Source organism: Ananas comosus, linkage group 13 (genome assembly GCF_001540865.1).
Source record: "Ananas comosus cultivar F153 linkage group 13, ASM154086v1, whole genome shotgun sequence".
Classification (NCBI taxonomy): domain Eukaryota; kingdom Viridiplantae; phylum Streptophyta; class Magnoliopsida; order Poales; family Bromeliaceae; genus Ananas; species Ananas comosus.
Genome location: NC_033633.1, coordinates 3,915,112 through 3,927,662, shown reverse-complemented (window position 1 = coordinate 3,927,662; position 12,551 = coordinate 3,915,112). Strand labels below are relative to the sequence as shown.

The window sequence follows — 12,551 nt, the reverse complement described above, 5'->3', positions numbered from 1 at the left end:
GAATTAGATTGTACAACTTTTCCAAAAATGAGTAAGTATATTATATTATTCCATATCTTAGATTCTTAATATAATCCAAGCAACTCAAAAAATCGATTGAAAAATTTAGATAAAGAAAAACACAATTTTGTTATACTACCGAAACTCCAAAGTTTTTACAAAGTTTAGTTTAGGGGCTTTTGCTTATATGCCTCTTATTACTATTGAAAATTTTCAAATTTACCCCTCAATATTGAAAATACTTTTCTAAAATCCAATCTTATTAGTAAACCCTAGAGGAAAAGAATATATTTAAAAGAATTTTTGAAATCGACAAGAGAATTTTGGTCGTCCAGGGATGATGCAGTTAAAAAAGATTAGTTAGAGTTTTTTGAGATATTGCTGGATTAGAAAAGGATCTCTAAAATCATGAGATTTGTCTTACATTAGAATTAGAATTAGGATTTGATTTATCATAAGTAGACTTGTGTGATATTTATAGTAGAAAGAAAGTTTTAGTTAATGAAAATTTATTTTAGATCTGTGGGATCTTCTTTGTGCTCTTCTTCTTCTCTTTCTTTTTTTGTTCTTAATTATTTTTTTTCCTCTGCGCTACAATATTTACGACCTACTCTTATCCAGCATGCATCAACGGATAAATAAGATATTTTTAAATTTTCAAAGACATATTAGATATTATCCCTTTATTTTATATGATTCTGCTGCATTAATCTAACCTTATAATTAAGAAATAATTACCTATATATCTCTCAAAACTTCTAAAATATCTTATATATCCCTACTTTTTTTGTTTCAAATATACCCCTGGTATATTTCTCTGATATTCAAAAATAACTCTGTTGGTATCCGTTAATTCATCTCGTGTTAAACCGGATTAAATCTGTACCAGAGCAAAAAAAAAAAAAAAAAAAAAAAAATACCCCCGCAGTTATCCCCTGTTAGCTTAACTCGGGTTAAACATGGGTTAAATCTATACTAGAGTTAAAATAAAGTCAAAATACATATTTTGCCCCTAATTTAATGGCAAATAAGAAAACTGATGACGGTAGAAAAGTATATTTTAAAAGGGCAAAAAGTCAAAAAAAACTTATTTTGCCCCTAACTAGAAATGTCAAACGGGTCGAGCGGCCCGTGGCACAACTACGGGCCGGGCGTAGGCACTGCCCGGATACCGTAGAACCCGTGCCGGGCAGTCCCTACCCGGATTCATGGGCTCTGCTGGGCCACTCCAATGAGCCTGTTGGTCCGGCACGGCACGACCCGCACGGGCCTGGGCTGTGCCAGGCCGATAATTTGGCCAGCGGTCGTGCCTAGGGCTCTAGTCCCTAGGCCTTTCTTGGGAGATGGGTTCATCTCACAAAGATTTCCGAACTAAAAATTTCGACGATTTATAAAATTTTAAAATTATTTTAAAAATTTATTACTTTATAAATATTTCATTAAATTTTTTAAGCTAACATAATAGCGGAATGAGAACCATTTTATTTTTTTTAAAAAAAGTTATTTATAGATTTTTAAAAAATTAAAAAAAATTAAAGGCTTGCTCGGAGGCCCGTGCAATCCGGGCATGAGTGCCATGCTGGGCTGGGCATCCATGAAATCCAGCCCAGCACTGCACAGCACGGATTTTAGCGTCGCCAAGCCGGGCTGCTTCCTGGCAGGTTTGTCCCGGGTGAATGTGGCCCATGCAGCCCGTGCTGGCCCGGCACGGCTCCCATTACACCCCTATCCCTAACTTAAGAACAAATAAGAAATGTTGGTGAATATAAAAGATTATGCTTGAAATGGCAAAATAATAATTTCACAGAGGTAACAAGTGTTCCCAATAGTTTACTAACATAATTTAGCCCTAGGAATATATTTGAAAGAATTTGGAACATTAAAAAAATATTTTTTATATTAGCCTTCTAAAACGGATAAAATAAGAAAGTATGAATTTTTTTGGAGTTATATAAGCAATTGTCGCTATAATTAATGCAGTAAAGTCATACCTTGAGAAAGTCTATTATGTCACATTTATACCACATCATTAATAACCAGCCTGATTGATTGAAGACGCCACATTAGCAATATAACTTGTGCATTATAGACTTTTTTGCCGTATCTCTATTAGTACTTTCATGTAAAACTGCCAAGTTGTGTACTGAATTTTGAAGTTCTGAATTCTTACAAATATTATTATTTTATGGGAACATTAACTTGGTTTATTATATAATTAGCTTAATCAAAATGATTTTCAAGATCCCATTGCATGCAAAAACTCTCCTTTTATGATTGTTGAGTTGCTCTAAATGCTACTAATTATGTTTTCGAGTCATTTCTTTTAATGTGAATTCATTTGCTAATAGCTTTTATTCTTTAAAACTTTCCATAGATTTGTCAATGCACTCCTCTCTTCAATTAGAGTAATTAATTTCATAATCGTTTTAGTCTTATATACTGCATATAGTTTTTTAGACCTTCAACTTAGAAAAAAAAAAAAAAAAAAAAAAAAAAAAAAAAAAAAAAAAAAAAAAAAAAACTATTTGTTCTATTCTATCATATAAGAAAAATGAAAAAAAAAAGTTCAGTTAACCTTTTTTTTTTTAGAGAGATAGGTTAGCATACTAGCTGCTTCGTTTATCTTATTTAGAAATAAACTTAGCTGAAAATGTGAATCAACTAGAATTTAAACTTGGGACCTCAGATACCAACCAGCAAGCTCTTTGCCACTTGCACTAGAGACAATCGGTAAGTTTAGAGGCCTATTTGCTGAACTCTTTTAAGTGTAAAAAAAAAAAAATGATAGCAGTTTAATTATAACACAAAAGCGTAGCTGTCGTAAGAAAAGAAACCCCATTCCAGAAAGAGTTTGCATATTGGCATAAACCCTAAAGTAGTCCCAACCCATAATTTCAAAAGGCTTCTTGTTCATAGGTAGATTAAATTCTTTCAATTCTAAGGAACAATGTAGATCTTTACTTTGTATATATCTTTTCCAGAGTTAATTTTGATTTATTTGTCAGTATTTTGATGGATTTTTTTTATAGCACTTCAGGTCCGTCTCAAGTTTAATCCTTACTTCTTGCACTTCTGACTGGTATTCGGTTCTGATACCAATTATAACGATACGGCTCACCAGCAATAATAACTTATTGGGTCTAAACCACCAATACCACCGATTTAATATGGTTAAGTCCAATTATTATTACTACTAGAATGTGTGGTCTTAAATTTTCAATCAAAACTCCTTTTTCAAACAATGTGAAACTATTAGAGTGTTACAATCATTATTATAAAGTCACCTCGACCATCTATATCTATATAAATATATAAATATATAATCGAGAGTTTGTACGGCGAGCTCCCCGCGTTTTGCGGGAGCCTCGCGCGAGAGAGAGAGAGAGAGAGAGAGGGAGAGAGAGAACAGAGAGAGAGGGAGGGAGAGAGAGCAGAGAGAGGGAGCAGACAGAGAGAGAGAGGGAGAGAGAGAGNTATATATTAAAATTTCAAATTGCAATATTTTAAATATATATTACATTATAAATTGAATTAGAAAAATCTAAATATTAAATTCCAAATATTGAAATTTCAATTTGATATATTAAAATTTAAATTTTAAGCTTCAATATTTTTTATTCTAAATTTAAATTTAAATTTTGAATAATATAAAATAGTCTATCCAAGAGATTTTAAAAATTACATAAATTTCCCGCAACGAAGCGCGGGCCTTCACTAGTTTAACAATGAAATGATACAATTTTTCATTTGAGGTATTAGTATTAGTATCCGACCGCGTCATTATGAATCTCGTCTAATGAACTACGACAAATCTCATCATGAATCTCATCTACTGAACTACCATAAATCTCATCTAGTGAACTAGATTTGAATTTTAAGACCTTCAGATTGGAGTTTGGAAAAACCCCGCTTATACAATAGGCTAATGGAGCAGAACATAATAAGATGAACTATGAATACCTAGACTTGGTTCTTTGGACCACAACGAGTTTAAACCAGATCTCTAAACCAACCAAGGGCGTATTTGTTTTGATCCAAGTCAGGGTTGAAGTGGCCTAGTTCCTGTAACCGGAGTTCGCCGGCATTTGGACGGGATCGCAGAGCTCGACTTTCGCGGGGCCTACGCTGCCCGCAGCCACGAAACCGTCCCACGAGGTTGCGACTTCGCATACGGCTCCAACTCACGACTTCGCATTCGAATTACCAAACACCCCCAGTGGTGGAGAGAAAAATGAACAAAGTCTTTACTCAAAAAAAGGACCAAAAAAAAAAATACATGGTCAAAACTAGTTACTGAGCTTTTCCTTCAAAAAGCTATTAAGCTTTTCAGAACGTTCATCCGTAACAAAAAGAATGAAAATAGCCCTTGGACTCAATAATTTCTCAGTTAAAATATGGCTCAAACAATTATGCATCAAATATAAAGAAATCTACTTCCTTACCTGAGAAGCTTGATCATCAGCTCAGCGCGCATCGAGAAATAGCTAAAAGTAGATATCAGCTAACTGTGCTTCAAGTATCACCAGCTCTGAAGGAAACGACAACTTGGAGATTACTTCTTAGCCAACTGCGAACAATAAAACAAAACATGTTAGCGTGTCAACTTACAACAAAATGTGGTGCTAAAGGAGATCAACAATGATTGACGATTTTGGAATTCACAAACAAATTGAAAGGCCTTGAAAACGAGGCAAGGGTTTTAGTATGGGACGTCAAAATTTGAAGAGTTTTTACGTCTCAACTAACAAAAGAAGGCTCTTTTCTTGGAAGGTTCAAACGCAATGCAGGCTGCTTGACTGAACCTAACTTCTCCTTATGTCTTCTCGTAGGAAAATGAACCAAAGAAGGGTGATGAGCTGCATTTCTTGGGACCATATTACCAAAATATCGACGAGTGTGGGCTCATGAGAAGGAAGTGACTCAGCTTACTGATCCACACTGTGCAAAGAGCATAAAATCATACAACATCGTAGTTGGATAGTGTTCCCAATATGGTGAATGTTTTAAGCACATTCATCAGATCAAAGTTACTTTACTCAAAGAAGTGCTCTACGGTACTTCCACAATCCCATCCTTGGGATGCCAAAATTTCAGAATGCGTTATGCTTTCAGAGTATGGAAACAAGCCTAGTAAGAACTGGTCAATTATGTGCCATGTGATATACCGTTAATTCCAGACCCCGAGAGTGCGCTGATTAAATAGTATTGCAAAAGCATTAGAATGACAAAAAATAAAAATAAAAATGCTATTGCATTCATAGCAATCCTATCAAAATTTTGGCATTCATAGCAAGCTGATTCTCAAAAGTTTGCCTTTTGGCTCGTTCAAACTTTCTATGTTTCTAGTTCTGTTGGTTTGTCAGACTTCCTTACCTCAAAACCTGAAATTGTTTAAAACAACTCAAATGCTTAAAACCAGAAAAATTGGAGCGCAGCCAAAGTACAAATGAAACAAACCTTAGCCTCAAGGTGCATGCCTGTTGTTCCTCAAAATTAAAGCGAGCATTCTAAATCACTGCTGCACTGATTGAGCCCTAGATATTCACTCTCTCCCTATGTTTCACTCTCTCCCTATGTTTCTATTTTTTAAGAAACACTGGCATTTTTTTTCCTCTAGAAAGATCCTTTCCTAGTGCATTGGCAAGGCTTGTAGTTACATACTTGATTCACATATCCTCCTAATTTCCATTTCTGTAAGTTGTTAAGCTCTCCATTCTGTTTAAAAATGTACCCAGAAAAAAGGACCTCGAAATACCTTTAAACCTCCAAAACATATTATATTCATAAATATTTGTTCTGTTGCATTCCTTCGGAAGTATTAATGTAAACATCTTTCTTAGGGTTCATTATTCTTCCACATTTATTGGACCTCAGCCTAGATTCGTGCAGACCTAGTGAACATGGATGGTGAAATACTACAATCTTAAACCATAGAAATTGAACCTCAGTAATGCTAGATTTAAATAGATCAGTTCTGTCATATCTTGATTTTCACTCAGAATGTAGCAAGTCACTTCATAGCCTTCTTAATCCATTCACTTTATTTTCTTAATCCTTTCACTTGTTCTGTTGAATTTTTTTCAACTGTTCCATGAAGAGCTCAGACAGAGCATCCCCAACTAAAAGGTGCGTTCATTAATTGTAAAAGGGAAAAAAAACTAAGTATTTTGTCTACTTAGAACTCAAAAAAAGAGAGCGAAAAAAATAATAATAATATCATTAAAAAAGAGAATGGAAATAAAGACATCCAACAATAGGTTATATATTCAGAAAGTAGGCAATCATGGAGGAAAAATATCACAAGCATAAAAAGTAAGAGCGAACAATATTAGTATTCCATTCAAAGCTGTAATTAGCTTTCCAACGAACCATTAATATGAAGTTGGACAGATCCTTCTGTTAAATGTTTTCACCATTTACATTTTGATCCCATTTTGACATAGATTCGGATAGTCTTCAAGCAACAACAAATGCAAAAGCTATCCAAAAAACATCAATACGCAATAGAAGAGGCAACTAGGTAATTTCGAGACAAAAAGAAATAAGCTTTTGTCAAAAGAACTAATTAAATTTAATTTTACAAAGAACAAATATTATAACAACCCAATGTGGTACAAGCTAGAAAATATGATACAAGCCCTGAGTGTACAATATGAAATAAGTAGAGCATATAAAAGTGTACACTTCCACTTACTAAATTTATACTCGCTTTACACAACTATTATAAATAAGAAATTTCTTATTCCAACTTGAATGATGATAAAAGATATTACTAAGAACTCCTACACCAAAGTTGACGACCTCATTTTGCCCGTCAAAATAAAGATGGTATTCTTAAGAAATTTAACATTTAATAGTCATTGATACTTCCGTGAGATCTTCTACTAAACGCTCTCCTATTTAGGACAACTTAGATACTGTTCACTCACTCACACTACTTACATGGCAATTATCATATAAAAGTCATGAAGGGAAACAAATAGGCAGTAGGCGCAGTAACAATGTAAATGAAATGAGATAGTAGAACAAAGATAATTAATGTGAGTGTACCTGACAACAGCAACTTCTAAGTTGTTTCTGAATGCTTCGACAAAGCAGCTTCATGCTCCTTTTGACGGCTTTCTCTCTGCACGCTATTTAGTATAAGAAACAGACAGGAAGAAAATAGTAGAAACTATTCTTTTAGATACAAATGAAACCCAAAAAAAAAATCCAACAATCAAGTTTTATTCTTGCAAACTATGAACTATGACTTATTAAAACGAAAACTATCCAAAAGTATTAATAATTACTTGCTGACAAGGATATAACTGCACCCCATGAAAGCATCATTTCTTACTCAATACCCTCCGAAATGTGATGAATGAGTAAAAACAACAACTTAAGATTTTCAAGGTAAAATCACAGCCACGTCAGTTTTGATTATAAGCAGTAGACACCAATTAGGTAGATCCGCAAAAGCTATCATGCGACAATCGTTTTTCTACTAATGATAAGAAAAACACTCAAAAGTCTATCTATCAATGGCAACTGACCAGTGTTGGGCGTGTTAGCCGTATATTGTTTAATCTTATCCTTATATTGTTTCATTTGTAAATATGGGTATAAAGTAGAAGCTATCTCGACGGGGTCGAGATCTTTCCACCCTGGAGGAAATGATGAAGGCATCAACTAGCTTTCATTAGTGGTAAGTCTCTTATAAACTTCAGTCCTATGTTAAAAAACCCTTGTTGTATAGAGCAGCGAATTACTGGCTGAAGCAGTTTGGTGCTGATTTGTTGTTGAAAACTAGTCCTGAACAGGAGAAAAATAGAGTTACTTGCAGCTAAAAGGAATTTTGATGCTTCCCATTATCGAGGGTTGAGGTATTAGCTATGACATCTTTTCAGAAACAAGTAAGAACCTAACCCCAAAGCTTCTCATTATCTCGGGTTGAGGTATTAGCTATGACATCTTTTCGGAAACAAGTAAGTTACCTAACCCCAAAGCTCTCCACTTCTATTTGAGCCTATGTAAACCCACTTTCCTCGCTTGATCTAGCATTCATCCTCCACTAAACAAACCAAAACTTATGTAATAAACACTCTGGACTGAAGTTTATTTTCAGACTAGTTAGGAAGTTTTGTTTTGTTGCTTTGTTAATGAATTGTTATTCGAATAAATTTTGATTTGATTAAGTTTATGTTTGGCTTTAATTCTAATCAACATTAGTACATTTTCTTGCGATTAAGTGTATGTTTTGCCTTAATTGTAATAAACATTAGCACATTTTCTTGTGATTCAATTAACAATTTCAGTTTCTTTTATGTTGAATCATATTTCGTTCTCTCATTTATATCAAGTGGTTCCCCAACTGTGGCTTAGAGAGAATAAAAAAGGAAGGAAATGGCTTTGCATTGCATCAAACGTCCACGGCCCTCCTAACTGAACGCCAAACATTCACCCAAGCTATTCTCAACAAAGAGGTATCGACTTTGATGAAACATTTGTCCGATTGTTCAGCACCCTACCATACAGTTAGTTCTTACATATGATGCTAATAATCACTAGTCTATTCGACACCTTGGCGTCCAAAATGCATTTCTTCATGGTACTATTCATGAAGAAGTGTACATGATCGAACCGCCTGGGTTTATCAATTCACGTTGTCGTAATCAAGTATGCAAATTACACAATGCAATTTATGGACTTAAACAAGCACCCCATGCTTGGTTTACACAGTTTAGCAATTTTTTATTCTCTCAAGGATTGAAAAGAAGTAAATCTGATAGCTCAATGTTTATCTACAGCTCCAAATACGATTATATGGTTCTTCTATGTCAACGAAATTATTCTTACTAGTTCTTTTGATACTTTCGACATTTATTTCTACGTTAAAGCCTACTTTTGCCATGATGAATCTTGGACTTTCTACACAAACATGTTAAAATGCATGCTTGTTGCAACACACATAACAAAGGACAACTTGTTGCTGACCCAACCTACTTCTGCAATCTTGCAGAAGCATTACAATATTTAACTCTTACTTGTCCGAACACCACATTTGCTGTCAACTCCATATGCTAATTTATGAGTCACCCGACAACTACTCATTTGCAAGCCGATATATTGTCAGCACTATTGAGCATGGACTTCATATCAAACCAAGTTACAAAAGACAGTTGACAACTTTTTTGGATGCCAATCGGACTGATTGTCCAAACACTCGCGGATCTACTACTGGTTTTGTAATATATTATGGTGATACTCTTATTTCTTGGGCTTCTTGAAAACAACAAACAGTCTCCCGTTCAAGTACTGAAGCCGAATATCGTGTTGTTGTTCATAGAGTTGCAGAACTTGCATGTATTCAAAATATTATGCATGAACTTGGTTTGCTTCTATCTTCTACACCAGTTTTTGTTTGTTGATAATGTAAGCACAACCTATCTTACAATGAATCCTCTGTAACATGGACGGACAAAACATTTAGAAATCGACTTCCATTTTTTCAAGAGGAAGTGAAAAATGCCTCTTCGAAGGTATGCTATATACGTACAGAACTACAATTGGCTGATCTTTGGACTAAGTCCACTTCTCTCTCTTGGTTGGTATCTCTTCGAGACAAGCTTCACACCAGCCCCCGTTCAACTTGAGGAGTAGTGTTAGCCATTTATTATTTAATCTTACCCTTATATTGTTACATTTGTAAATATGGATATAACAACTACTACTTGAGTAATATCTATATAAACAACCATCCCATCTGATGGAAGTGCGGGGATAGTTTCTTCATGCATTTCGTTTTCAGGACGAATGCTTCAAGATTTGTATTCAATGACAAATGTGGTAACATAATCCTTTGTAGCACCTTCTTTATTTCTTCACATGGTTCTCCTTAATATCCTTTCTCTCTCCAATCTGTTCCTCATCTCTCTACCTCTCTTTCTTTCGTAATGACACGCACATCACAGAGCACAATTACTGAACCTCCATGAAGTTCCAATTTTCCAACTTCAAGCATTCCATTTCACCCTCTGATGGCTTTTTCTACGTATCTGTCAATTGACCAATTCTTACAATCCAAAATCTAAAAGACAAAAACTAGGAAAACTAGAATTCCCATTCTTCAGAATTGTTGAATTTGGAGGAGCCAACCATGGTGTAAATAAGTAAATAATCACTTCCGGCAAATAATGGGAAATTATGAAGAACGCAAAACAAAGGGAAAGTAAACATTAAAATGATGCATTACTAAGCGACCAATAATTGAATGGAAAGAGGGAGGGAGCATATTATATTTACCCTGCGCTCCCAGTAGGGGAGGAAGCAGATGAAATCATAGACGGGGGAGACGGTGTTGACCAGCACCAAGTTCAACCCCATGAACAACAGGAGCGACGTCATAGGCCTCGTTCGGTGCGGCATCTTCTCACTCCTCCGCCGCCGCTCTGGAGGAATTATTCAGGGGCAATTAATGGCGCGCAAAGTTGTTTCAGAAACTGACCCTCTTCTTTTCAAACGCGGCAGCGCTCGCCACTCCTCACACCCGTCACCCCTGCCCGGTTACTCCCTCGCCAGGCCGCCGCCGGCCGATGGAGGGATTGATTGCTGGGTGGACCGATGGTGAGACTCCAACTGCTCGACTAGAACCGGCAGAGTCGTTTTACAGTCCCAGTCATTGACCAGACTACATGAGAATAAATGGCTACAGCTTAGAGAGGCCTTTTTCTTTTCTTCTCTTTTTTTTGTTTTCAAATCCATAACTGATTATTGGTGCAGTTTGGACCATAGTTAGTTAATTCGGATTCGGCAAAAATTCGGTACGGGTATAATTCGGATAAAATTCGCTTTCTAATTTTTAAATTCATTGAAAAAAAGGGCTAAAAAACGGATTCGCCAATTATTCGGATACGTGATTTATACGGATATTATACGCTCACCAATTAAAAATTCGGGATCAAAAATTCGGCTATTAAATTAAGTTTTTTTCCTCTCAAGATTTATGCTATAAGCATAAATACTCATATTTTTTAAGAATATAAGAATAAAGAGCTACAAAATTAAACTAATTAAGTAAAAAAAAAAAATAGTAAACTATATTATGCCTCAAAATAAAGAAATAATTAAGCAAATAATTATTTCGAACACTTTGAACATATTTGCATTTAAATTTTCACTCAATTCTTCGCGTGAATCCAAAACTATCTTTCTTTCGAGCCTTTTTCTGCACAAAAAATTAATAACTCGAATATTTCAAGCTCTACACATGACCGCCTATCATGGATTCTCAAAGAATAAAATTACATCGAAAGAATATTAGAATTACCCTCAATCATGCATCAAACTAACCTAACTCTAAGTATAAATCCCACTTCATTTGTTCCGAGTCTTCACTCCTCATACAACAATAGCAAATTAATGAATGTAATAACAATTAACAACAACTTAACTAGGACTTAATATAAATCCGGAGTTTAGAGAAAAAGATGGATTCTAAAGTTAGACATCTTCAAACCTTATTCTCCAGATCTTCTCATTATATAGTGAAAATTGCTGCATTTCTAATACTAAAAAGTTATGTTTCAAAAAATTAAGTAGAAATCCCATGAATCAAGGGTCCATGAAAGACCACACAAAATTTTCCTTTTGCAAGTGTCGACAAGATCATGAAATTGATTAGGTATAATACAAGAGTTCCTGGTCCCTAAGTTAATTAAGATTATTTAGCACTATGTTTGGGTCTTCTTTGTGCATAACAGAGAATGGACACATTCAATTAAGCACTCAGCCATTGTGGTATAAAAGCATCCATCAGGACTAAAAGCTTGCAACTTTTGCTTTGAAGAATGAAAACTCAAATCGCACCTGGTTTGTAAAGAACCACCCGATTACTGATCTACCGTGGATAGCGGAGCGGAAGAGGAGAGGCGACGAGGAGGGTTTCGATTTCTGAAAGTGAAGAACCCGATCTTCGATCTTCGATTTCTGGAGAGGAGGGCTTCCGATGGCGTTCGGCGAGCGGCCGGAAGGGAAGAGGGGGAACGGGAAGCGACCGCGACCGCCGCAGGGTGAGGTTAGGCAAACCCTTTTTTTGGGAGGGGTGGGGGTGGGACTCGTGGGAGGGGGCGATTCTTTCAGTTTTTTTTTTTTTTTTTTTTTTTTGGGCGACAGGGCGAGGCGAGGTTCTCTGAAAGTTTTTTTTTTTTTTTTTTTCCTGTTTTGGGCCACCCGCGAGGCCCACGAGTCCGCGTCGCAGGCTCGCAGGTCACAGCAACCGGGCCCTTTTTTGGGGGCGAATTATTCGCAAATCGCGTTTAATTCGCGAATAATTATTTTTACCCAAAAAGAGCCGAATTTTTTGGAAAAATACGAAAACGGCTGTTTTACTCGGTATTTCAAAAATTTGCGAATAATTCGAGAATTAACTAACTATGGTTTGCATTAGACTCTAGAAAAATAATTTTTACAGAATTAATTTTGATTTGAAAAGGTGATTTTGTAAAAAACTGTAAAGCGTTTGGCTTAGCCTGACAGAATAGCGATTTTCTAAAGTACTTTTAAAAAGTTAA

At 35.5% G+C, this 12,551-nt stretch overlaps 1 protein-coding gene across 1 annotated transcript; it reads right to left on the bottom strand.

Annotated features, from left to right (window-relative positions):
- LOC109719562 lies at positions 3,817–11,946 on the bottom strand. The gene is made up of 4 exons (XM_020246322.1): positions 11,848–11,946; positions 10,285–10,669; positions 7,051–7,126; positions 3,817–4,567 (listed from the first exon to the last, which is right to left on the bottom strand). The coding sequence occupies exons 2-3, from the start codon at positions 10,405–10,407 to the stop codon at positions 7,067–7,069; spliced, it is 183 nt and encodes a 60-aa protein (XP_020101911.1). The 5' UTR covers positions 10,408–10,669; positions 11,848–11,946; the 3' UTR covers positions 3,817–4,567; positions 7,051–7,066.